Source organism: Poecile atricapillus, chromosome 39 (assembly GCF_030490865.1).
Source record: "Poecile atricapillus isolate bPoeAtr1 chromosome 39, bPoeAtr1.hap1, whole genome shotgun sequence".
NCBI classification, from domain to species: Eukaryota; Metazoa; Chordata; class Aves; order Passeriformes; family Paridae; genus Poecile; species Poecile atricapillus.
In genome coordinates, this window is record NC_081287.1 from 1,099,939 (window position 1) to 1,127,894 (window position 27,956).

The 27,956-nt window shown below is 52.1% G+C and overlaps 1 protein-coding gene across 1 annotated transcript in view; it reads right to left on the minus strand.

The window, feature by feature from the left end:
- Positions 1-94: 94 nt before the first annotated feature.
- The window catches only part of CARM1 (coactivator associated arginine methyltransferase 1), a 35,724-nt gene continuing 7,862 nt past the window's right edge, over positions 95-27,956 (minus strand). The window contains exons 2-13 of the mRNA XM_058861818.1: positions 25,273-25,398; positions 25,077-25,183; positions 21,155-21,259; positions 19,276-19,386; positions 17,961-18,041; positions 16,779-16,875; positions 13,563-13,653; positions 12,050-12,131; positions 10,520-10,605; positions 9,453-9,542; positions 5,848-5,985; positions 95-188 (exon numbers count right to left, since the gene is read on the minus strand). Coding sequence (XP_058717801.1) covers positions 95-188; positions 5,848-5,985; positions 9,453-9,542; positions 10,520-10,605; positions 12,050-12,131; positions 13,563-13,653; positions 16,779-16,875; positions 17,961-18,041; positions 19,276-19,386; positions 21,155-21,259; positions 25,077-25,183; positions 25,273-25,398 — 1,208 coding nt within the window. The remainder of the gene's footprint in view (positions 189-5,847; positions 5,986-9,452; positions 9,543-10,519; positions 10,606-12,049; positions 12,132-13,562; positions 13,654-16,778; positions 16,876-17,960; positions 18,042-19,275; positions 19,387-21,154; positions 21,260-25,076; positions 25,184-25,272; positions 25,399-27,956) is intronic.

Here is a 27,956-nt window from a genome sequence, read left to right on the forward strand (position 1 = left end):
TGAGGGGGCTTGTGAGGGGTCTGGAGTGGGTGGGGGGCGTCCCTGGGGGTCTTCTCGACCCCCTCCTCATCATCACCCTCCCCACCCGCAGGCTCTACCTGAAGAAGGGGTTTTTTAGGTCCAGCAGGTTGGAGGATTTGGAGCCCGTCTGGTCCACCTGGGCCACGATGCTGATGTCGTAGCTCTGTCTGGGATGGGGGGGGGCGGTGAGACCCCTCCCCAAAATAGCTGGGGGGGTTGTGGGACCCCCAAAGTGCAGCCCAGGGGGTTGGGAGACCCCCAAAGTGCAGCCCAGGGGGGTTTGGGGGGATTCAAGGGTCCCCAAAGGGGTTTGGGGGTCACGATGCTGATGTCGTAGCTTTGTCTGGGGAGGGGTTTGGGGGCCATGAGACCCCTCCCCAAAATAGCTGGGGGGGTTGTGGGACCCCCAAAGTGCAGCCCAGGGGGTTTGGGGGGGTTGTGGGACCCCCAAAGTGAAGCCCAGGGGGGTTTGGGGGTTTGGGAGACCCCCAAAGTGCAGCCCAGGGGGGTTTGGGGGGGGATGGGAGACCCCCAAAGTGCAGCCCAGGGGGCTTTGGGGGGCTGTGGGACCCCCAAAGTGCAGCCCAGGGGGGTTTGGGGGGGTTGTGGGACCCCCAAAGTGCAGCCCAGGGGGGTTTGGGGGGGATGGGAGACCCCCAAAGTGCAGCCCAGGGGGGTTTGGGGGGGATGGGAGACCCCCAAAGTGCAGCCCAGGGGGGTTTGGGGGGGTTGTGGGACCCCCACAGTGAAGCCCAGGGGGTTTGGGGGGGTTCAAGGGTCCCCAGGGGGGTTTGGGGGGGTTGGGAGACCCCCAAAGTGAAGCCCAGGAGGGTTTGGGGGGGTTGTGGGACCCCCAAAGTGCAGCCCAGGGGGGTTTGGGGGGGTTGTGGGACCCCCAAAGTGCAGCCCAGGGGGGTTTGGGGGGGATGGGAGACCCCCAAAGTGCAGCCCAGGGGGGTTTGGGGAGGTTAAAGGGTCCCCAAAGGGGTTTGGGGGTCACGATGCTGATGTAGCTTTGTCTGGGGAGGGGGTGGGGGCGGTGAGACCCCTCCCCAAAATAGCTGGGGGGGTTTGGGGGGGATGGGAGACCCCCACAGTGAAGCCCAGGGGGGTTTGGGGGGGATTCAAGGGGTCCCACCCACCCCAAAGGGGTTTGGGGGCCACGATGCTGATGTCGTAGCTCTGTCTGGGGTGGGGGGGGGGGCGGTGAGACCCCTCCCCAAAATAGCTGGGGGGGTTGTGGGACCCCCAAAGTGCAGCCCAGGGGGGTTTGGGGGGGTTCAAGGGGTCCCCAGGGGGGTTTGGGGGGGGTTGTGGGACCCCCAAAGTGCAGCCCAGAGGGGTCTGGGGGGGATGGGAGACCCCCAAAGTGCAGCCCAGGGGGGTTTGGGGGGGTTGTGGGACCCCCAAAGTGCAGCCCAGGGGGGTTTGGGGGGGTTGTGGGACCCCCAAAGTGCAGCCCAGGGGGGTTTGGGGGGTTGTGGGACCCCCAAAGTGCAGCCCAGGGGGGTTTGGGGGGGTTAAAGGGGTTTGGGGGTCACGATGCTGATGTCGTAGCTCTGTCTGGGATGGGGGGGGGGCGGTGAGACCCCTCCCCAAAATAGCTGGGGGGGTTGTGGGACCCCCAAAGTGAAGCCCAGGGGGGGTTTGGGGGGGCTGTGGGACCCCCAAAGTGAAGCCCAGGGGGGTTTGGGGGGGTTCAAGGGTCCCCAGGAGGGTTTGGGGGGGTTGTGGGACCCCCAAAGTGAAACCCAGGGGGGTTTGGGGGGGTTGTGGGACCCCCAAAGTGCAGCCCAGGGGGGGCTGGGGGGTTTGTGGGACCCCCAAAGTGCAGCCCAGGGGGGTTTGGGGGGGTTCAAGGGTCCCCAGGGGGGTTTGGGGGGTTTGTGGGACCCCCAAAGTGCAGCCCAGGGGGGTTTGGGGGGGCTGTGGGACCCCCAAAGTGCAGCCCAGGGGGGTTTGGGGGGATTCAAGGGTCCCCAGGGGGGTTTGGGGGGTTGGGAGACCCCCAAAGTGCAGCCCAGGGGGGTTTGGGGGGATGGGAGACCCCCAAAGTGCAGCCCAGGGGGGTTTGGGGGGGTTGTGGGACCCCCAAAGTGCAGCCCAGGGGGGTTTGGGGGGGTTCAAGGGTCCCCAGGGGGGTTTGGGGGGGTTGTGGGACCCCCAAAGTGCAGCCCAGGGGGGTTTGGGGGGGATGGGAGACCCCCAAAGTGCAGCCCAGGGGGGTTTGGGGGGGTTCAAGGGTCCCCAGGGGGGTTTGGGGGGGTTGGGAGACCCCCAAAGTGCAGCCCAGGGGGGTTTGGGGGGGATGGGAGACCCCCAAAGTGCAGCCCAGGGGGGTTTGGGGGGGGTTCAAGGGTCCCCAGGGGGGTTTGGGGGGGATGGGAGACCCCCAAAGTGCAGCCCAGGAGGGTTTGGGGGGGATGGGAGACCCCCAAAGTGCAGCCCAGGGGGGTTTGGGGGGGTTCAAGGGTCCCCAAAGGGGTTTGGGTGACCCCTGCCCCTCTCCCCACCCCGAGCTAAAAATAGACCCCAAAATTGGGTCAGACCCCCCCCATCCCCCATCCCAAACTGGGACAGGGATCCCCTCCCAGTTCAAACTGGGACAGGAGCCCCCCATCCCCCATCCCAAACTGGGGCAGGGACCCCCCCCCAATCCCAAACTGGGGCACAGCCTGAACTGGGACACGGCTTGGGGGGGCTTGGGGACCCCCCCTGTGACCCCCAAACCCCCCCTGTGCCCCCCAAAGCCCCCCAACCCCCTCCCCAAAGCCCCCCAGAACCCTCCCCAAACCCCCCAACCCCCTCCCCAAGCCCCCCAAACCCCCCAACCCCTCAAACTCCCCCCAAACCCACCCAAACCCCTCCCTGTGTCCCCCAAAACCCTTCCAAGCTCCCCAAGCCCCCTCCCGAGCCCCCCAAACCCCCCAAGCCCCCTCCCCAAACTCTCCAAACCCCTCCAAGGCCCCCCAAACCCCCCCAAGCTCCCTCCCCAAACCCTTCAAGCCCCCCAAGCCCCCCCAAACCCCCTCCCCAAGCCCCCCAAACCCCTCCCAAAGCCCCCAAACCCCTCCTCAAACCCCCCAAGCCCCCTCCCCAAGCTCTCCAAACCCCTCCAAACCCCTCCAAGGCCCCCCAAACCCCCTCCAAACCTCTCCCTGAGCCCCCCAGAGCCCCCCAAACCCCTCCCCAAAGCCCCCAAACCCCTCAACCCCCTCCCCAAACCCCTCAACCCCCTCCCCAAACCCCTCCCAGAGCCCCCCAAGCCCCCCAAACCCCTCCTCAAACCCCTCCAAACCCCTCCAAACCCCTCCAAGCCCCTCCAAACCCTCTTCCCAAACCCCTCCAAACCCCTCCCCAAACCCCTCCAAACCCCTCCAAGCCCCCCCAAACCCTCTCCCCAAGCCCCCCAAACCCCTCCTCAAACCCCTCCAAACCCCTCCAAACCCCTCCCCAAACCTCTCCAAACCCCTCCTCAAGCCCTCCAAACCCCTCAAACCCCTTCCCAAAGCCCTCAAACCACTCCCAAGCCCCCCAAACTCCTCCCCAAACCCCTCCTCAAACCCCCCAAGCCCCCTCCCCAAGCTCTCCAAACCCCTCCAAACCCCTCCAAGGCCCCCCAAACCCCCTCCAAACCTCTCCCTGAGCCCCCCAGAGCCCCCCAAAGTCCTCCCCAAAGCCCCCAAACCCCTCAACCCCCTCCCCAAACCCTTCAACCCCCTCCCCAAACCCCTCCCAGAGCCCCCCAAACCCCTCCCCAAAGCCCCCAAACCCCTCAGCCCCCTCCTCAAACCCCCCAAACCCCTCCAACCCCTGCCCAAGCCCTCCAAACTACCCCAAACCCTCTCCCCAAACCCCCCTAAACCCCTCCAAACCCCCCAAGCTCCCTCCCAAAGCCCCCCAATCCCCTCCCAAACCCCTCAAACCCCTCCCAGGCTCCCCCAAACCCCCCCCAGAGCCCCCAAACCCCCCCAGAGTCCCCCAAACCCCTCCAAACTCCCCCAAACCCCCCAAACCCCCCAAGCCCCCTCCCAGAGCCCCCCAATCCCCTCCCAAACCCCTCCCAGGCTCCCCCAAACCCCCCCAGAGTCCCCCAAACCCCCCCAAGCCCCCTCCCCAAAGCCCCCCAAACCCCTCCAAACCCCCTCAAACCCCCCCAAACCCCCCAAGCTCCCTCCCAGAGCCCCCCAATTCCTCCCAAACCCCCCCCAGAGTCCCCCAAACGCCCCCCAATCCCCTCCCAAAGCCCTCAAACCCCTCCCAGGTCCCCCAAACCCCCCCGACCGCCCCCAAACCCCTCCCCAAACCCCCCAAGCTCCCTCCCAGAGCCCCCCAATCCCCTCCCCAAACCCCCCCAAACCCCTCCAAACCCCCCCAAACCCCTCCCCAAACCCCCCAGAGTCCCCCAAACCCCCCCCAGAGACCCCCAAGCCCCCCAAGCCCCCTCCCCAAACCCCCCAAACCCCTCCAACCACCCCCGACCGCCCCCAAACCCCTCCCCAAACCCCCCAAGCTCCCTCCCAGAGCCCCCAATCACCTCCCAAACCCCCCAAACCCCTCCCAGGCTCCCCAAACCCCCCCAGAGTCCCCAAACCCCTCCCCAAACCCCACCCAATCCCCTCCCAAACCCCTCCAAACCCTCCCAACCGCCCCCAAACCCCTCCCAGAGACCCCCAAACCCCCCCAGAGACCCCCAAACCCCCCCCAAGCCCCCTCCCCAAACCCCCCCAAACCCCCCAAGCTCCCTCCCAGAGCCCCCCGATCCCCTCCCAAACCCCTCAAACCCCTCTCAAACCCCTCAAACCCCCCCCAGAGACCCCCAAATGCCCCCCGAGCCCCCTCCCCAAACCCCCCCAAACCCCTCCAAACCCCTCAAGCTCCCTCCCAGAGCCCCCCAATCCCCTCCCAAACCCCTCAAACCCCTCCCAGAGTCCCCCAAACCCCCCCCAGAGACCCCAAACCCCTCCCCAAACCCCCCCAAAACCCCCCAAACCCCCCAAGCTCCCTCCCAGAGCCCCCCAATCCCCTCCTAAACCACTCAAACCCCTCCCAGGGTCCCCCAAACCCCCCCCAGAGCCCCCAAACCCCCCAAACCCCTCCCCAAACCCCCCCAAACCCCTCCCAGGCTCCCCCAAACCCCCCCCAAACCCCTCCCCAAACCCCCCAAGCTCCCTCCCAGAGCCCCCCAATCCCCTCCCAAACCCCTCAAACCCCCCCCAGAGACCCCCAAACCCCCCCCCAAGCCCCCTCCCCAAACCCCCCAAACCCCTCCAAACCCCCCAAACCCCTCCCAGGGTCCCCCAAACCCCCCCAGAGCCCCCAAACCCCCCCCAAGCCCCCTCCCCAAACCCCCCAAACCCCTCCAAACCCCCCCGACCGCCCCCAAACCCCTCCCCAAACCCCCCCCAAGCCCCCTCCCCAAACCCCCCCAAACCCCTCCCCAAACCCCTCCAAACCCCCCAAGCTCCCTCCCAGAGCCCCCCCAATCCCCTCCCAAACCCCTCAAACCCCCCCAAACCCCCCCAAACCCCTCCAAACCCCCCCAAACCCTCCCAGGCTCCCCCAAACCCCCCCAGAGTCCCCCCAAGCCCCCCAAGCCCCCTCCCCAAACCCCCCAAACCCCTCCAAACTCCCCCGACCGCCCCCAAACCCCTCCCAGGCTCCCCCAAACCCCCCCAGAGTCCCCAAACCCCTCCCCAAACCCCACCCAATCCCCTCCCAAACCCCTCCAAACCCCCCCAACCGCCCCCAAACCCCTCCCAGAGACCCCCAAACCCCCCCAGAGTCCCCCAAACCCCCCCCAAGCCCCCTCCCCAAGCCCCCCACCTCTTGTTGGCGATGAGCAGGCAGGTTCCCGAGAGCGTGTCCCCGGCCTTGGCGAAGAGCGGCGACTGGAACAGGCAGCGCACCTGGTACCAGTGCGTCAGCGGCTCCGTGGGCGCCGTCGACAGCCACACCGTCATTCTGGGGGGGTTGTGGGGGTCAGAACCAGCTCCGGGACCCCCAAAAACCCCCAAAACCACCCCCAGAACACCCAAAAACACCCCAAAACAACCCAAAAACACCCCAAAACACCCCAAAAACACCCCAAAAACACCCAAAAACACCCCCAGAACACCCAAAAACAACCCAAAAACACCTGAAAACACCCCAAAACACCCCAAAAACACCCCAAAAACACCCCCAAAACACCCCAAAACACCCAAAAACCCACCCAGAACACCCAAAAACACCCCCAGAACACCCAGAAACACCCCAAAAACACCCCAAAACACCCCCAAAATCCCACACCGTCATTCTGGGGGGGTTCTGGGGGTCACAGCCGGCTCCGGGACCCCCGAAAACCCCCCGAAACACACCCAGAACACCCCAGAAACACCCCCAGAACACCCAGAAACACCCCCAAAACAACCCCAAAAACACCCCCAAAACAACCCCAGAACACCCAAAAACACGCCCAGAACACCCCCAGAACACCCCAAAACACCCCAAAACACCCCCAGAACACCCAGAAACACCCCCAGAACACCCCAAAACACCCCAAAAACACCCCAAAACAACCCAAAACAACCCCAGAACACCCAAAAACCCACCCAGAACACCCAAAAACATCCCAAACCACCCCAAAACACCCCAAAAAAAACCCCAAAATCCATACCGTCATTCTGGGGGGTTCTGGGGCTCACAGCCGGCTCCGGGACCCCCAAAAACCCCCCAAAACACCCCCAGAACACCCCAAAAACACCCCAAAAACACCCCAGAACACCCAGAAACACCCCCAGAACACCCAAAAACCCACCCAGAACACCCCCAAAATCCCACACCGTCATTCTGGGGGGGTTCTGGGGGTCACAGCCGGCTCCGGGACCCCCAAAAACACCCAAAAACACCCCCAGAACACCCAGAAACACCCCCAGAACACCCCAAAACAACCCAAAACCACCCCCAGAACACCCAAAAACCCACCCAGAAACACCCCCAAAATCCCACACCGTCATTCTGGGGGGGTTCTGGGGGTCAGAACCGGCTCCGGGACCCCCAAAAACCCCCAAAAACACCCCCAGAACACCCAAAAACACCCCAAAAACACCCCAAAACACCCCAAAAACACCCCAAAACGCCCCCAAAATCCCACACCGTCATTCTGGGGGGGTTCTGGGGGTCACAACCGGCTCCGGGACCCCCAAAAACCCCCAAAAACACCAAAAACACCCCAAAGCATCCCCAAAAACACCTGAAAACACCTGAAAACACCTGAAATACAGCCAAAATACACCCGAAATCTCACATGGAGCCGATGAAGGCCACGTCGAACCAGAAGGTGAGGCCGTGCATCAAACACCCCAAAAACACCCCAAAAACAACCCAAAAACACCCCAAAACCACCCCAAAAACACCTGAAAACACCTGAAAACCCCAAAAACACCCGAAATACACCCGAAATACACCAGAAATACACCCGAAATACACCCCAACAACAGCCCAACTCTCACATGGAGCCGATGAAGGCCACGTCGAACCAGAAGGTGAGGCCGTGCATCAAACACCCCAAAAACACCCAAAAACACCCCAAAAACACCCAAAAAACATCCAGAACACCCCAAAAACACCCGAAATACACCCAAAATACACCCGAAATCCAGCCCAAAGCTCACATGGAGCCGATGAAGGCCACGTCGAACCAGAAGGCGAGGCCGTGCACCAAACACCCCAAAAACACCCAAAACCACCCGAAAAACACCCCCAAAACACCTGAAATACACCCAAATACACCCGAAATACACCCCAACAACACCCGAAATCTCACATGGAGCCGATGAAGGCCACGTTGAACCAGAAGGCGAGGCCGTGCACCAAACACCCCAAAACAACCCAAAACCACCCCAAAAACACCCCAAAAACAACAAAAAACACCTCAAAAACACCTGAAAACACCTGAAACACCCCAAAAACACCCAAAAACACCTGAAAACACCCCAAAAACACCCAAAAACAGCCGAAAACACCTGAAATACACCCCAACAACAGCCGAAATCTCACATGGAGCCAATGAAGGCCACGTCGAACCAGAAGGCGAGGCCGTGCACCGAACACCCCAAAAACACCCAAAAACACCCCAAAAACACCTGAAAACACCTGAAAACACCTGAAATACACCCGAAACACCCAAAAACACCCCAAAAACACCTGAAATACACCCAAAAACAACCCAAAACACCCCAAAACCACCCCAAAAACACCCAAAAAAACAACCAAAAACACCCCAAAAACAACCAAAAACACCCCAAAACACCCGAAATACACCCGAAATACAGCCCAACAACACCCCAAAGCTCACATGGAACCGATGAAGGCCACGTCGAACCAGAAGGCGAGGCCGTGCACCAAACACCCCAAAAACACCCAAAAACACCCCAAAAACACCCCAAAAACACCTGAAAACACCCAAAAACACCCAAAACACCCCCAAAAACACCTGAAATACACCCAAAAACACCTGAAAACACCTGAAAACACCTGAAATACACCCAAAATACACCCAAAATACACCCGAAATCCAGCCCAAAGCTCACATGGAGCCGATGAAGGCCACGTGGAACCAGAAGGCGAGGCCGTGCACCAAACACCCCAAAAACAACCCAAAAACACCCCAAAACCAACCAAAAACACCTGAAATACACCCAAAACACCCCAACAACACCCCAAATCTCACATGGAGCTGATGAAGGCCACGTCAAACCAGAAGGCGAGGCCGTGCACCAAACACCCCAAAAACACCCCAAAAACACCCCAAAAACACCCAAAACACCCCAAAAACACCCAAAACACCCCAAAACACCCGAAATACACCCAAAATACACCCGAAATCTCACATGGAGCTGATGAAGGCCACGTCGAACCAGAAGGCGAGGCTGCACACCAAACACCCCCAAAACAACCCAAAAACACCCCAAAAACAACCCAAAATACACCCAAAACACCTGAGAACACCCGAAATACACCCAAAATACACCCGAAATACACCCCAACAACAGCCCAACTCTCACATGGAGCCGATGAAGGCCACGTCGAACCAGAAGGCGAGGCCGTGCACCAAACACCCCAAAAACAACCCAAAAACACCTAAAACACCTGAAATACACCTGAAATTCCACCCAGAACACCCCAAACACCCCAAAAACACCTGAAAACACCTGAAAACACCTGAAATACACCCGAAATACAGCCCAAAGCTCACATGGAGCCGATGAAGGCCATGTCGAACCAGAAGGCGAGGCCGTGCACCAAACACCCCAAAACACCCCCAAAAACACCCAAAAACACCTGAAATACACCCGAAATACACCCAAAAACACCCGAAATACACCTGAAATACACCCAAAACCCCCAAAATACACCCGAAGTACACCCGAAATACACCCAAAGCTCACATGGAGCCGATGAAGGCCACGTCGAACCAGAAGGCGAGGCCGTGCACCAGCCCCGAGTGCAGCATGTGGAACTTGAAGGGGATTTCTATCCTGGAGAGGAAATGGAATGGAATTATTAAATAGTAATAATAATAAAATAAAATAAAGTAAAATAAAATAAAATAAAATAAAATAAAATAAAATTAAAAAAAAAAAAAATAATAAAATAAAATAAAATAAAATAAAAAATAAAATAAAATAAAAAATAAAATAAAATGAAATAAAATGAAATAAAATAAAATTAAATTTAAAAAAATAAAATAAAATAAAATAAAATAATATAAAATAAAATTAAAAAAACCCCAACAACAACAACAACAAAACAACAACCAACTAAACAACAACAATACTAATACTAAGAATACTAATAATACTAATAATAATAACAAAATAATATTTATAATTATTAAAAATAATAATAAAATAAAAATAGTAATAATAAAAATAATAATAAAATAAAATAATAATTATAATAATAAAATAATAATAGTAATAACAATAGTAAGAAAAAATAATTATAATAAAAATAATAAAAAAATAGTAATAAAATAAAATAATAATTATAATTATAATAAAAATAAAAATAACAAAATAGAAAAAATTAATTATAATTATAGTAAAAATAAAACCAAAAATAATAATAAAAAATAAAATAATAATAAAAATAATAAATAATGAAATTTGGGGATGATTTGGGGATGATTCGGGGATGATTTGGGATTTGAGGGAATGATCTGGGAATGATTTGGGGATGATTTGGGAATTATTTGGGAATTATTTGGGATTTGAGGGAATGATCTGGGGATGATTTGGGAATGATTTGGGAATGATTTGGGAATTATTTGGGAATTATTTGGGAATAATTTGGGACTGATTTGGGAATTATTTGGGAATTATTTGGGGATGATTTGGGGATGATTTGGGAACGATTTGGGACTGATTTGGGATTGATTTGGAGATGATTTGGAGATGATTTGGGATTTGAGAGGAAGATGAGGAGCCCAGCCCCCCTGCAGCCCCCTCCTCACCTGTGCAGGTCGCCCTCCTTGGCCTCCAGGAAGTTGACGGTGTATTTCACTGATTTGGCCATCAGAATCCGGATATCGAACGTGTCCTGACAGAGGGGATAAAAGAGAATAAAATCATGGGAATAAAAATAAAAATTAATAATAAAAATAATAAAAATAATGAAAATAATAAAAATAATAAAAATAATAAATAACAATAAATAAAAAAATAGTAATGACAAATAATGAAAAAAATATAATAAAATGAATAAAAATAAAAATAAAAAAATAAAGTAATAAAAATAATAAATAATAATATATAAGAAAAATAGTAATGACAAATAATGAAAAAAGTAAATAAAATTAATAAAAATAAAAATAAAAATAAATAAAGTAATAAAAATAATAAATAATAATAAATAAGATAAAAAATAATAACAAATAATGAGAAAATAAATAAAATGAATAAAAATAAAAATAATAAATAATAAATAAATAAAGAGATAAAAATAATAAATAATAATAAATAAAATAAAAAATAATAACAAATAATGAGACAAATAAATAAAATTAATAAAAATAAAAATAAAAAATAATAAAGTAATAAAAAAAATAAGTAATAATAAATGAAATAAAAAATAATAACAAATAATGAAAAAAAATAAAATTAATAAAAATAAAAATAAAAAAATAATAAATAGTGATAAAAATAATAAATAATAATAAATAAAAAATAATAACAAATAATGAAAAAATAAATAAAAGGAATAAAAATAAAAATAAATAATAATAATAATAAATAAAATAATAAAAATAAATAAGAATAAGAAAAATAGTAATGACAAATAATGAAAAAATAAATAAAACTAATAAAAATAAAAATAAATTATAAGTAGTGATGAGTAAAATAATAATAAAAATAAGAAAATAATTAATTAAATGATAATAATTAATAATAATAATAAAAATAAAAATAACAATAATAAATAAAACAAAAATAATAATAATAGAAATTAATAAAGATAAGAGTAAGTAATAATAAATGAAATAATAAAAATAATGAAAATTAATGATAATAAAATTTAATAATTATAAAAAATAAATGATAATAAATGAAATAATGAAAATTAATAGCAATTAAAACAATAGAAATAGTAAAAAATAACAAAAATAATAAAAAAACCCAAAGTAATAAGTAATAATAAATAAAAAAATAAATAATAATAACTGTAATAATAAAAATAATAATAAACAAAATGAAAAATAATCAAAATTAATAATAAAAATAAAAATAATATCAATAAAAATAATACCAAATAATAAAAGTAAAATATAATAAAAACATAATCAAAATAATTGAAGTAATAATAAAAATAACCAAAAAAAATTAAAAATTCATAGAAAATAATAGAAATAAATACTAAAAAATCATTAATAAATGATAATAAAAATAAAAATAAAATCATACAAAAGGGGGGTGGGTTTGGGACCCCCCCTGATTCACCCAAACCCCCCCAAAAAGGGTCCTGGGACCCCCCAGGGGTCTCTCACCACCACGGGCTGCCGGAAATATTCGTCCACGGCGGCGCCGCGCAGCGCCGAGAGATCGACACCGTGGAAGGAGGGCTGGTACCTGCGGAAAAATGGGAATTGGGATTCTTTGGGATTTTTTGGGAATTTTTTGGGATTTTTTGGGGAATTTTTTTGGATTTTTTGGGGAATTTTTTGGGATTTTTTGGGGATTTTTTTGGATTTTTTGGGATTTTTTTGGGATTTTTTTGGGATTTTTTGGGGATTTTTTGGGGATTTTTTTGGATTTTTTGGGGATTTTTTGGGGGGGATTTATTGGGAATTTTTTTTTTTTTTTTAAGATTTTTTTTTTTTTTTTTGGGATTTTTTGGGGATTTTTTGGGATTTTTTTGGGGGATTTATTGGGATTTTTTTGGGATTTTTTGGGATTTCTTTGGGGTTTTTTTGGGGATTTTTTGGGATTTTTGGGGGGATTTTGGGGGGATTTTTTTGGATTTTTTTTGGGATTTTTTGGGGATTTTTGGGAACTGGGATTGGGAACTGGGATCGGTAACTGGGATCGGGAACTGGGATGGGACTGGGATCAGGACCAGGATCAGGATCAGGGATCGGGAACATGGACAGGGATCAGGGATTTGGAACAGGGACTGGACCAGGATCAGGATCAGGGATCGGGATCAGGGATCGGGATCAGGATCAGGACCAGGATCAGGGACAGAACCAGGACCAGGACCAGGATCAGGATCAGGATCAGGATCAGGGATCAGGATCTGGGATCGGGATCAGGGATCGGGATCTGGGATCAGGATCAGGGATCAGGATCTGGGATCAGGACCAGGACCAGGACAAGGATCAGGATCAGGATCAGGGATCAGGGATCAGGATCTGGGATCAGGATCAGGGATCAGGACCAGAACCAGGACCAGGATCAGGATCAGGGATCAGGATCAGGGATCAGGACCAGGACCAGGACCAGGGATCAGGACCTGGATCAGGACCAGGACCAGGACCAGGACCAGGATCAGGGATCAGGATCAGGATCAGGGATCAGGACCAGGACCAGGGATCAGGACCTGGATCAGGATCAGGACCAGGACCAGGATCAGGATCAGGGATCAGGATCAGGGATCAGGACCAGGATCAGGATCAGGATCTGGGATCAGGATCTGGGATCGGGATCAGGGATCGGGATCTGGGATCGGGATCTGGGATCAGGATCAGGGATCAGGACCAGGACCAGTATCAGGGATCAGGACCAGGGATCAGGATCAGGATCTGGGATCTGGGATCAGGATCAGGGAACAGGACCAGGATCAGGGATCAGGATCGGGATCAGGACCAGGATCAGGGATCAGGGATCAGGACCAGGATCAGGGACAGAACCAGGACCAGGATCAGGGATCAGGACCAGGGATCAGGATCAGGGATCAGGGATCAGGGATCAGGATCTGGGATCAGGATCTGGGATCAGGATCAGGATCTGGAATCAGGATCAGGGGTCTGGGATCAGGGATCTGGGATCAGGATCCCTCACCAGAAGTTGGCCTTGGTGAACTGCTCCATGTAGAGCTGCTCGTCCGTGAAGGGCGCCAGGTGCACGTCCCCGATGGTCGGGAACATGTTCCCTAAAATGGGGAGGGGGACACGGATGGGGACGGGCCGGGGGTCCTGCTGCTCCCGGGGACACCCTGGGGACACCCTGGGGACACCCTGAGACACCCTGGGGACACCCTGAGACACCCTGGGGACACCCTGGGGACACCCTGGGGACACCCTGAGACCCCCGGGGACACCCTGGGGACACCCTGAGACTGCTGGGGACACCCTGAGACACCCTGAGACCGCTGGGGACACCCTGGGGACACCCTGGGGACACCCTGAGACACCCTGGGGACACCCTGAGACCCCTGGGGACACCCTGAGACCCCTGGGGACACCCTGAGACACCCTGAGACCCCCGGGGACACCCTGGGGACACCCTGGGGACACCATGGGGACACCCTGAGACCCCCGGGGACACCCTGAGACACCCTGAGACCCCCGGGGACACCCAGGGGACACCCTGGGGACACCCTGGGGACACCCTGGGGACACCCTGAGACCGCTGGGGACACCCCGGGGACACCCCGGGGACACCCTGGGGACACCCTGGGGACACCCTGGGGACACCCTGGGGACACCCTGAGACCCCTGGGGACACCCTGAGACCCCCGGGGACACCCTGGGGACACCCTGGGGACACCCCGGGGACACCCTGAGACCCCCGGGGACCCCCGGGGACACCCTGGGGACACCCTGGGGACACCCCGGGGACACCCTGAGACCCCCGGGGACACCCTGGGGACACCCTGGGGACACCCCGGGGACACCCTGAGACCCCCGGGGACACCCTGGGGACACCCTGGGGACACCCTGGGGACACCCTGGGGACACCCTGAGACATCCTGGGGACACCCTGAGACACCCTGGGGACACCCTGAGACCCCCTGGGGACGCCCTGGGGACACCCCGGGGACACCCTGGGGACACCATGGGGACACCCTGAGACCCCCGGGGACACACTGGGGACACCCTGAGACCGCTGGGGACACCCTGGGGACACCCTGAGACCCCCGGGGACACCCTGGGGACACCCTGGGGACACCCTGGGGACACCCTGGGGACACCCTGAGACCGCTGGGGACACCCTGGGGACACCCTGGGGACACCCTGGGGACACCATGGGGACACCCTGAGACCCCCGGGGACACCCTGGGGACACCCTGGGACACCCTGAGACCCCTGGGGACACCCTGAGACCCCCGGGGACACCCTGAGACCCCCGGGGACACCCTGGGGACACCCTGGGGACACCCTGAGACACCATGGGGACACCCTGGGGACACCCTGAGACCCCTGGGGACACCCTGGGGACACCCTGGGGACACCCTGAGACCCCCCAGAGCCCCCTGAACCCCCCAGACCCCTCAGACCCCCCTCAGAGCCTCCAAAACCCCCCAAGGACCCCGCCAGAGCCCCCCCAGAACCCACCCAGAGCCCCCCAGCACCCCCCAGAGCTCCCCAAGGACCCCCCAGACCCCCCAAAGACCCCCCAGACCCCCCCAAGGACCCCCCAGACCCTCCAAAGACCCCCCAGACCCCCCCAAGGACCCTCTGAGCCCCCCAAAGACCCCCAAGGACCCCCCAAGGACCCCCCCAGGATCCTCCTGAACCCCCAAGGACCTCCCAGACCCCCCCAAGGACCCTCCAAACACCCCCATGGACCCCCCAAAGAGCCCCAGACCCCCCCATGGACCCCCAGACCCCCGCAAGGACACCCCCGAGCCCCCCAAGGACCCTCCTGAACCCCCAAGGACCCCCCAGAGCCCCCCCAAGAACCCCCCAAACCCCCCCAAGGACCCCCCCCAGACCCCCCCAAAGACCCCCCAGAGCCCCCCAGGGACCCTCCTGAACCCCCCAAGGACCCCCCCAAAGACTCCCCAGACCCCCCCAAGGACACCCCAAACCCCGCAAGGACCCCCCAAAGACCCCCCAGAGCCCCCCAAGGACCCTCTGAGCCCCCCAAAGACCCCCAAGGACCCCCCAAGACCCCCCAAACCCCCCCAAGGACCCCCCAGAGCCCCCCAAGGACCCCCCAGAGCCCCCCAAGGACCCCGCCAGAGCCCCCCAGACCCCACCAAGGACCCCCCAAAGACCCCCCCAAAGACCCCCAGACCCCCCAAAAGGACCCTCCAGAATCCCCCAGAGCTCCCCAAGGACCCCCCAAGGACCCCCCCAGTCCCCCCAAAGACCCCCCAAACCCCCCCCTAGACCCTCCCAGGGACCCCCAAGGACCCCCCAGAGCCCCCCAAAGACCCCCAGGGACCCCCCAGACCCCCCTAAGGACCCCCAGAGCCCCCCAAGGAGCCCCCAGACCCCCCCAAGGACCCCCCAGACCCTCCAAAGACCCCCCAGACCCCCCCAAGGACCCTCTGAGCCCCCCAAAGACCCCCAAGGACCCCCCAAGGACCCCCCCAGACCCCCCAAGGACCCTCCTGAACCCCCAAGGACCTCCCAGACCCCCCCAAGGACCCTCCAAACACCCCCAAGGACCCCCCAAAGAGCCCCAGACCCCCCCATGGACCCCCAGACCCCCGCAAGGACACCCCCGAGCCCCCCAAGGACCCTCCTGAACCCCCAAGGACCCCCCAGAGCCCCCCCAAGAACCCCCCAAACCCCCCCAAGGACCCCCCCAAAGACCCCCCAGTCCCCCCCAAAGCCCCCCAGTCCCCCCCAGCTCTCCCCAAGGACACCCCAGAGCCCCCCAAACCCCCCAGGGACCCCCCAGACCCCCCCAGGGACCCCCCAGTCCCCCCCAAGGACCCTCCAGACCCCCCCAAGGACACCCCAGTCCCCCCAAAGACCCCCCAGACCCCCCCAAGGACCCCCAAGACCCCCCCAGAGCTCCCCAAGGACCCCCCAGACCCCCCCAAGGACCCCCAAGGACCCCCCAAACCCCCCCCAAGCACCCCCCAAGGACCCCCCAAAGACCCCCCAGACCTCCCCAAGGACCCCCCAAAGACCCCCCAGACCCCCCCAGCTCTCCCCAAGGACCCCCCAGAGCCTCCCAAGGACCCTCAAGGACCCCCAAGGACCCCCCTGAATGCCTCAGAGCCCCCCAGGGACCCCCAAGGACCCCCCAAAGACCCCCCAGACCCCCCCAAAGCCCCCCAGTTCCCCCCAGTTCCCCCCAGTCCCCCCCCTCCCTCACCGCTGGGTTTCAGGTATTTCTTGGCGTGCAGGTAACTCTCCAGCATCCGCTCGTTGAACAGCATGTACCCCATGGGCTCCGAGATGATGATGTCAACCTATTAGCGGTAATTAACAGCGTTAATTAATGATGGGAAGTAATTAACGTTAATTATATTAATTAATAATTATAGAATTAATTATATTATATTATATATAATTAATATATAATATAATGATATATAAATATGTTAATATATATTTATATATAATTATATAATATAATTATATTAATTATATAATATAATATATTATAATATATATAATATAATAATATATTTTATAATATATAATTATTATTATAATATATTATAATATATAATATATTATAATAATATATTTTATAATACATATAATTATTATAATATATTATACATATTATTATATATAATAATATATATAATATATTATAATAATATATTTTATATATTATTATATATTAATATAAATATATTAATTATATATTATAGAAGTAACTATATTATATATATTATATTATATATAAAAACTACTAAATATATTAATTAACATTAATTAGCATCGTTAATGACGTAAATTAACATTAATTATATTAATTATTAATTCCATTATATAATTAATTATATTATATTATATTATATTATATTATATTATATTATATTATATTATATTATATTATATTATATTATATTAGCAACTATATTATATATATTATGTTATATATAATAATTATTAATTAAGTTAATTAACAATTAGCATTGTTAATGATGTTAATTAATTAACATTAATTATATTATTAATTGTATTATATAATTAATTATATAAGCAACTATATTATATATATTATTTTATTTTATTTTATTTCATTTTTTAAAATTTTATTATTTTATTTTATTTTATTATATTTTATTTTATTTCATTTCATTTTATATTATTTTATTTCATTTCTTTTTATTTTATTTTATTTTATTTTATTTTATTTTATTTTATTTCATTTTATTTCATTTTATTATATTTTATTTTATTTCATTTCATTTTATATTATTTTATTTCATTTCATTTTATTTCATTTTATTTCATTTTATTTCATTTCATTTTATTTTATTTTATTTTATTTTATTTTATTTTATTTGATTTGATTTGATTTGATTTGATTTTCCCTCACCTGCTCCGGCAGCGTCACCTCCTCCACCTTTCCCGGGATCACCACGATCCTCTCGGTCAGGTTGTTGCTCTTCACCAACACCTGCAGGAGGAAACAGGGATCAAACGAGGTTTGGGTGATCCCAGATCCCTCTGGATCCCTCTGGATCCCCCCCTGGATCCCCCTGGATCCCTCTGGATCCTCCCTGGATCCCCCTGGATCCCTCTGGATCCCTCTGGATCCTCCCTGGATCCCCCCTGGATCCCTCTGGATCCCCTCTGGATCCCTCTGGATCCCCCTGGATCCTTCTGGATCCCTCTGGATCCCCTCTGGATCCTTCTAGATCCTTTGGGATCCTTCTGGAACTCTGGGGAGCCTCCAGCAACACCTGGAGGAGGAAATGGGGATCAGACGAGGTTTGGGTGATCCCAGATCCCTCTGGATCCCCCCTGGATCCTCCTGGATTCCCCCTGGATCCCTCTGGATCCTTCTGGAATTCTGGGGAACCTCCAGCAACACCTGGAGGAAACACCTGGAGGAGGAGGGAATGGGAATGGGAATGAAACGAGGTTCAAGTGATCCCAAATCCCCCCTGGATCCTCCTGGATCCCTCTGGATCCTTCTGGATCCCCTCTGGATTCCTCTGGATCCCTCTGGATCCTTCTGGAATTCTGGGGAGCCCCTGGAATGGTGAGGAACCTCCAGCAACACCTGGAGGAGGAAACGGGGATCAAACGAGGTTGGGGTGATCCCAGATCCCTCTGGATCCCTCCTGGATCCCTCTGGATCCCCCTGGATCCCTCTGGATCCTCCTGGATCCTTTGGGATCCTTCTGGAACTCTGGGGAGCCTCCAGCAACACCTGCAGGAGGAAACGGGAATGAAACGAGGTTCGGGTGATCCCAAATTCCCCCTCTGGAATTGTGGGAATCCTCTGGAACCCCGGGAATGTTCTGGAATCCCGGGAATGTTCTGGAATCCCAGGAATGTTCTGGAACCCTGGGAATGTTCTGGAATCCCGGGAATGCTCTGGAGTTCTGGGAATGTTCTGGAACCCCGGGAATGTTCTGGAATCCCGGGAATGCTCTGGAATCCCGGGAATGTTCCGGAAGCCCGGGAATGCTCTGGAATTGTGGGGATTCTCTGGAATTGTGGGGAATGTTCTGGAATCCCGGGAATGCTCTGGAATCCCGGGAATGCTCTGGAATTGTGGGGATTCTCTGGAATCCCGGGAATGTTCTGGAATCCCGGGAATCCTCCGGAATCCCGGGGATCCTCTGGAGTTCCGGGAACGTTCCGGAACCCCAGGAATGTTCCGGAAGCCCCGGAGCGCTCACCTCGGCGTGCTGGGCCATGGTGCTGGCCTCCACCGCGTAGATTTTCCTGGCCCCGGCCTGAGCCGCGAAGAACGAGAGGATCCCGGAGCCGCAGCCGACGTCCAGAACGATCTGAGGGAGCAGGGAGAGGATCACGGGATCAGGAGGGGATCGGGGGATCAGGAGGGGATCACAGGGATCATGGGGATCACAGGGATCAGGGAGCGGATCGGGGGATCAGGAGCGGATCACAGGATCAGGAAGGGATCAGGGGATCAGGAGGGGATCAGGGGATCACAGGGATCACAGTGATCAGATCAGGGGATCACAGGGATCACGGGATCAGGAGGGGATCAGGGGATCAGGAGGGGATCACAGGGATCATGGGGATCAGGGGATCACAGGGATCAGGGGAGTCCAGGGATCGGGGGATCCCAGGGATCAGATCAGGGGATCAGGAGGGGATCAGGGGATCAGGGGATCACAGGGATCAGGGGATCACAGGAATTGGATCAGGGGATCCCGGAGATCAGGGGGACCAGGGGGATCAGGGGGATCAGGGGATCGGATCCTGGGGATCACAGGGATCGGATCAGGGGATCCCGGGGATCAGGGGGATCGCGGGGATCAGGGGATCACAGGGATCACAGGGATCGAATCAGGGGATCCCGGGGATCACAGGGATCAGGGGAGTCCAGGGATCGGGGGATCACAGGGATCGGATCAGGGGATCAGGGGGATCAGGGGATCCCAGGGATTGGATCGGGGATCAGGAGGGAATTGGGGGATCAGGGAGATCCCAGGGATCAGATCAGGGGATCCCAGGGATCGAGGATCCCAGGGATCAGAGGATCCCAGGGATTGGATCAGGGGATCCCAGGGATCAGGGGGATTGGGGGATCCCAGGGATCAGATCGGGGGATCAGGGGGATCACGAGGATCGGGTCAGGGGATCCCAGGGATCAGGGGGATTGAGGGATCCCAGGGATCGGATCATGGGGATCACAGGGATCAGGGGATCACAGGGATCACAGAGATCTGGTCAGGGGATCGCAGGGATCAGGGGATCAGGGAGATCCCAGGGATCCCAGGGATCGGATCAGGGGACCCCGGGGATCACAGGGATTGGGGGGATCACGAGGATCTGATCAGGGGATCCCAGGGATCCCGGGGATTGGATCATGGGGATCCCAGGGATCGGGGGATCACGGGGATCACAGGGATCTGATCGGGGGGGATCCCAGGGATTGTGGAGCCCAAAGCTGCTCTGATCCCGTGTTTGATCCCGTGTTTAATTTGATCCCTTATTTGATCCCCAAAACCAGAGCTGGACACCCCCAAAACTCAGTTTTAAACCAAAATCTGAGCCAGGCTTAATAAAACCTGGCTCAGATCACCCCAAAACCAGAGCTGGAAACCCCCAAAACTCAGTTTAAAATCAAAATCTGAGCCAAACTTAATAAGACCCGGCTCAGATCACCCCAAAACCCCAAAAAACTGAACCAGATATGCTCAAAACTCAGTTTTATAGCAAAATCCGAACCAGACTCGATAAAAACCGACTCAGATCACCCCAAAAACTGAACCAGATTCCTCCAAACCTCAGATTTCCACTAAAATCCAAACCAAGCTCCATCAAAACCAACTCAGATCACCCCAAAAACCGAACCAGATACCCCCAAAACTCAGATTCACACTAAAATCCCAACCAGGCTCCACAAAAAACAACTCAGATCACCCCCAAAAGTGAATCAGGCTTGACAAAAAACGACTCAGATCACCCCAAAACCAGAGCTGGACACCCCCAAAACTCAGTTTTAAACCAAAATCTGAGCCAAACTTAATAAAACCCGGCTGAGATCAGCCCCAAACCCCCCAGAAAAGGGATGTGAGGTCCCACCTTGTCCTTGAAGTCGCTGTGGTTCTGCAGGATCGCTCGCTGGTACGTCCCCGTGCGCACGTAATCCTGCATCATGTTCTGCTGCTGCGACAGGTACCCGTAAAACTGCCGGACACACGGACACACCGACACCTCAGAGCCCGGGACAGGGACAGGACACAGAAACGGAGGGGATTGCACCAAAAAGGGAGGGAATTGACTCAAAAAGGGAGGGAATTGACTCAAAAAGGGATGGAGTTGACCCCCAGGACCTGGAATTGTCCCTCCAGGAGAGGGAATTGCCCCAAAAAGGGATGGAGTTGACTCAAAAAGGGATGGAATTGACTCAAAAAGGGCTGGAATTGACTCAAAAAGGGCTGGAATTGACTCAAAAAGGGCTGGAATTGCCCCAAAAAGGGAGGGAATTGCCCCAGAAAGGGCTGGAATTGACCCAAAAAGAGCTGGAATTGCCCCAAAAAGAGCTGGAGTTGACCCCCAGGAGATGGAATTGCACCAAAAAGGGAGGGAATTGACCCAAAAAGGGAGGGAATTGACCCAAAAAGAGCTGGAGTTGCCCCAAAAAGGGATGGAATTGACCCCCAGGACCTGGAATTGCCCCAAAAAGGGAGGGAATTGCACCAAAGAGCTGGAATTGCACCAAAAAGGGAGGGAATTGCCCCAAAAAGGGCTGGAATTGCTCAAAAAGAGCTGGAATTGTCCCCCAGAACCTGGAATTGCTCCTCCAGGAGATGGAATTGCACCAAAAAGGGATGGAATTGCACCAAAAAGGGATGGAATTATCACCCAGGAGATGGAATTGCTCCAAAAGGGACGGAATTGACCCAAAAAGGGAGGGAATTGCACCAAAAAAGGGAGGGAATTGCACCAAAAAAGGAGGGAATTGCACCAAAAAGGGATGGAATTGCTGGAATTGCCCCTCCAGGAGATGGAATTGCCCCAAAAAGAGCTGGAATTACCCCAAAAAGAGCTGCAATTGCCCCAAAAAGGGATGGAGTTGACTCAAAAAGAGCTGGAATTGCACCAAAAAGGGATGGAATTATCACCCAGGAGATGGAATGGCTCAAAAAGGGAGGGAATTGACCCAAAAAGGGAGGGAATTGACCCAAAAAGGGAGGGAATTGACACAAAAAGGGATGGAATTGACCCAAAAAGGGAGGGAATTGCTGGAATTGCCCCTCCAGGACCTGGAATTGCCCCAAAAAGGGATGGAGTTGACTCAAAAAGGGAAGGAATTGCCCCAAAAAGAGCTGGAATTGCCCCAAAAAGGGATGGAATTGCCCCTCCAGGACCTGGAATTACCCCAAAAAGAGCCAGAATTACCCCAAAAAGAGCTGGAATTGCCCTTCCAGGACCTGGAATTGCCCCAAAAAGGGATGGAGTTGACTCAAAAAGAGCTGGAATTGCCACTCCAGGACCTGGAATTGCCCCTTCAAGAGCTGGAGTTGCCCCTTCCCCACACCCAGAAGTTCAAATTGCCCCAAAAAGGGAGGGAATTGCCCCAAAAAGGGAGGGAATTGACTCAAAAAGGGAGGGAATTGACCCAGAAAGGGATGGAATTGACTCAAAAAGGGAGGGAATTGACCCAGAAAGGGAGGGAATTGACTCAAAAAGGGAGGGAATTGACCCAAAAAGGGATGGAATTGCTGGAATTGCCCCTCCAGGAGAGGGAATTGCCCCAAAAAGGGATGGAATTGCTCCAAAAAGGGAGGGAATTGCACCAAAAAGGGAGGGAATTGACTCAAAAAGGGAGGGAATTGACTCAAAAAGGGAGGGAATTGCCCCAAAAAGGGCTGGAATTGCACCAAAAAGGGATGGAATTATCACCCAGGAGATGGAATTGACTCAAAAAGGGAGGGAATTGACCCAAAAAAGGGAGGGAATTGACCCAAAAAGGGCTGGAATTGCCCCTCCAGGACCTGGAATTGCCCCAAAAAGGGATGGAATTGCACCAAAAAGAGCTGGAGCTGCCCCAAAAAGGGCTGGAATTGACTCAAAATGAGCTGGAATTGCCCCCTCCCCACACCCAGGACCTGGAATTATCACCCAGGAGTTGGAATTGCCCCAAAAAGAGCTGGAATTGCCCCAAAAAGGGAGGGAATTGCCCCAAAAAGGGAGGGAATTGCCCCAAAAAGGGAGGGAATTGCCCCAAAAAGGGAGGGAATTGACTCAAAAAGGGCTGGAATTGCCCCTCCAGGACCTGGAATTGCCCCAAAAAGAGCTGGAATTGACTCAAAAAGAGCTGGAATTGCCCCCCCAGGACCTGGAATTACCCCAAAAAGAGCCGGAATTGCCCCAAAAAGAGCTGGAATTGTCCTCCAGGACCTGGAATTGCCCTTCCAGGACCTGGAATTCCCACCTGGAAATATTCCATGAAAGAATTCCCACCTGGAAACATTCCATGAAAGAATTCCATGAAAGAATTCCCACCTGGAAATATTCCATGAAAGAATTCCATGAAAGAATTCCCACCTGGAAACATTCCATGAAAGAATTCCATGAAAGAATTCCCACCTGGAAATATTCCATGAAAGAATTCCATGAAAGAATTCCCACCTGGAAACATTCCATGAAAACATTCCATGAAAAAATTCCATGAAAGAATTCCCACCTGGAAATATTCCATGAAAGAATTCCATGAAAGAATTCCCACCTGGAAATAGAATTCCATGAAAGAATTCCCACCTGGAAATATTCCATGAAAACATTCCATGAAAGAATTCCCACCTGGAAATATTCCATGAAAGAATTCCCACCTGGAAATATTCCATGAAAAAATTCCATGAAAGAATTCCCACCTGGAAATATTCCATGAAAGAATTCCATGAAAGAATTCCCACCTGGAAACATTCCATGAAAGAATTCCCACCTGGAAATATTCCATGAAAAAATTCCATGAAAGAATTCCCACCTGGAAAACATTCCATGAAAAAATTCCATGAAAAAATTCCCACCTGGAAATATTCCATGAAAGAATTCCATGAAAGAATTCCCACCTGGAAAAACATTCCATGAAAGAATTCCCACCTGGGAAACATTCCATGCAAAAATTCCCCCAAAAAGAGCTGGAATTGCCCTTCCAGGACCTGGAATTGCCCCAAAAAGAGCCAGAATTACCCCAAAAAGAGCTGGAATTGCCCTTCCAGGACCTGGAATTGCCCCTCCAGGATCTGGAATTGCCCCAAAAAGGGATGGAATTGTCCCTCCAGGACCTGGAATTACCCCAAAAAGAGCTGGAATTACCCCAAAAAGAGCTGGAATTGCCGTTCCAGGACCTGGAATTCCCACCTGGAAATATTCCATGAAAATATTCCATGAAAGAATTCCCACCTGGAAATATTCCATGAAAAAATTCCCACCTGGAAACATTCCATGAAAACATTCCATGAAAGAATTCCCAGCTGGAAAACATTCCATGAAAAAATTCCCCCAAAAAGAGCCGGAATTGCCCCTCCAGGAGCTGGAATTGCCCCTTCAAGAGCTGGAATTGCCCCTCCAGGACCTGGAATTGCCCTTCCAGGACCTGGAATTGCCCCTCCAGGACCTGGAATTATCCCCCAAAAAACATTCCATGAAAGAATTCCCACCTGGAAATATTCCATGAAAAAATTCCCCCAAAAAGAGCTGGAATTGTCCTCCAGAACCTGGAATTACCCCTCCAGGACCTGGAATTGCCCTTCCAGGACCTGGAATTGCCCCTCCAGGAGCTGGAATTACCCCTCCAGGACCTGGAATTGCCCTTCCAGGACCTGGAATTGCCCCTCCAGGAGCTGGAATTGCCCCTCCAGGAGCTGGAATTGCCCTTCCAGGACCTGGAATTGCCCTTCCAGGACCTGGAATTCCCACCTGGAAATATTCCATGAAAGAATTCCCACCTGGAAAAACATTCCATGAAAGAATTCCCACCTGGAAATAGAATTCCCACCTGGAAATACTGCACCGCCGAAGATTCCTCCGTGCGCTCGCTGAACACCGAGCGCTCCGTGTTGTGACCCCGGCAATTCTTCAGGATGTTGTAAAAAGAGCAGAAATCTGGGAAAAACACCCCAAAAAAAACCGGGATGAGGGGGAATTTTGGGATAATCCAGGTGGGAATTTGGGAATTGGGGAGGGGGTCTGACCGTTGGGGGTCCCGAATTGCAGCAGGACGCTGTTGCAGCCCAGGGTGATGATGAAGGATTGCTTCCCAACGCGGCTGCACTCCGTGTCCCGCGACACCGAGCACTTGAACACGCAGACATCCTCGTCTGGAGAGGGAAAAACGGGAAAAAACGGGAATGAGGAGGGGAAAATGGGAATAAAGACAGAAAAACCGGGAATGGGGAGGGACACCGAGCACTTGAACACGCAGACATCCTCGTCTGGGGGGGAAAAACGGGAAAAAACGGGAATGAGGAGGGGAAAACCGGGAATGAGGAGAGAAAAATGAGAATGAGGAGGGGAAATGGGAATGGAGAGGGACACGGAGCACTTGAACACGCAGACATCCTCGTCTGGAGAGGGAAAAACGGGAATGAGGAGGGGAAAACCAGGAATGAGGAGAGAAAAACCGGGAATGGAGAGGGGAAAATGGGAATGGAGAGGGACACGGAGCACTTGAACACGCAGACATCCTCGTCTGGGGGGGAAAAACGGGAAAAAACGGGAATGAGGAGGGGAAAACCAGGAATGAGGAGGGAAAAATGGGAATGGAGAGGGGAAAAAACCGAGAAAAAGTGGGAATGAGGAGAGAAAAAGTGGGAATGAGGAGGGAAAAAGTGGGAATGAGGATGGGAAATGGGAATGGGGAGGGGAAAATGGGAATGGGGAGAGAAAAACCAGGAATGGGGAGGGAAAAACCAGGAATGAGGAGGGAAAAATGGGAATGGAGAGGGGAAAATGGGAATGGAGAGGGACACGGAGCACTTGAACACGCAGACATCCTCGTCTGGAGAGGGAAAACACCGGGAATGAGGAGAGAAAAATGGGAATAAAGACAGAAAAACTGGGAATGGGGAGAGGAAAAACCGGGAATGAGGAGGGGAAAATGGGAATGGGGAGGGGAAAACCGGGAATGAGGAGAGAAAAACCGGGAATGAGGAGGGAAAAATGGGAATGGGGAGGGAAAAATGGGAATGGGGAGGGAAAAACCGGGAATAAAGACAGAAAAACCAGGAATGAGGAGGGAAAAATGGGAATGGAGAGGGGGAAATGGGAATGGAGAGGGACACGGAGCACTTGAACACGCAGACATCCTCGTCTGGAGAGGGAAAAACGGGAAAAACCGGGAATGAGGAGGGGAAAACTGGGAATAAAGACAGAAAAACCGGGAATGGGGAGAGAAAAATGGGATTTGGGGAGGGAAAAATGGGATTTGGGAGAGAAAAAACAAGAATGGGGAAGGAAAAACCAGGAATGAGGAGGGAAAAGTGGGAATGAGGAGGGAAAAGTGGGAATGAGGAGAGAAAAATGGGAATGGAGAGGGGAAAACCGGGAATAAAGACAGAAAAACCGGGAATGGAGAGGGACACGGAGCACTTGAACACGCAGACATCCTCGTCTGGAGAGGGAAAAACGGGAATGAGGAGAGAAAACTGGGAATGGGGAGGGGAAAATGGGAATGGGGAGGGGAAAACCGAGAATAAAGACAGAAAACCTGGGAATGAGGAGGGAAAACTGGGATTTGGGGAGAGAAAAACCGGGAATGAGGAGGGGAAAATGGGAATGGAGAGGGACACGGAGCACTTGAACACACAGACATCCTCGTCTGGAGAGGGAAAAACGGGAATGAGGAGAGAAAAATGGGAATAAAGACAGAAAAACCGGGAATAAAGACAGAAAAAACGGGAATGAGGAGGGGAAATGGGAATGGAGAGGGACACGGAGCACTTGAACACGCAGACATCCTCGTCTGGAGAGGGAAAAACGGGAAAAAACGGGAATGAGGAGGGGAAAAATGGGAATGGGGAGGGAAAAACCGGGAATGAGGAGGGAAAAACCGGGAATGAGGAGAGGAAATGGGAATGGAGAGGGACACGGAGCACTTGAACACGCAGACATCCTCGTCTGGAGAGGGAAAAACCGGGAATGAGGAGGGAAAAATGGGAATGGGGAGAGAAAAACCGGGAATGAGGAGGGAAAAGTGGGAATTGGGAGGGGAAAACCGAGAATAAAGACAGAAAAACCGGGAATGAGGAGAGAAAAATAGGAATGGGGAGGGAAAAATGGGAATGAGGAGGGAAAAACCGGGAATGGGGAGAGAAAAACTGGGAATGAGGAGGGGAAAGTGGGAATGAGGAGGGAAAAAACTGGGAATGAGGAGGGAAAAGTGGGAATGGAGAGGGACACGGAGCACTTGAACACGCAGACATCCTCGTCTGGAGAGGGAAAAACGGGAATGAGGAGGGAAAAACTGGGAATGGGGAGAGAAAGAGCGGGAATGGGGAGAGAAAAACTAAGAATAAAGACAGAAAAACCGGGAATGAGGAGGGGAAAGTGGGAATGAGGAGAGAAAAACCGAGAATGAGGAGGGAAAAACCGGGAATGAGGAGAGAAAAGTGGGAATGGGGAGGGAAAAGTGGGATTTGGGAGGGGGAAATGGGATTTGGGAGGGGAAAAAACCGGGAATGAGGAGAGAAAAGTGGGAATGGGGAGGGACATGGAGCACTTGAAGACGCAGACATCCTCGTCTGGAGAGGGAAAAACGGGAATGAGGAGGGGAAAACTGGGAATAAAGACAGAAAAACCGGGAATGGGGAGGGGAAAACCGGGAATGGGGAGGGGAAAACCGGGAATGAGGAGGGAAAAATGGGAATAAAGACAGAAA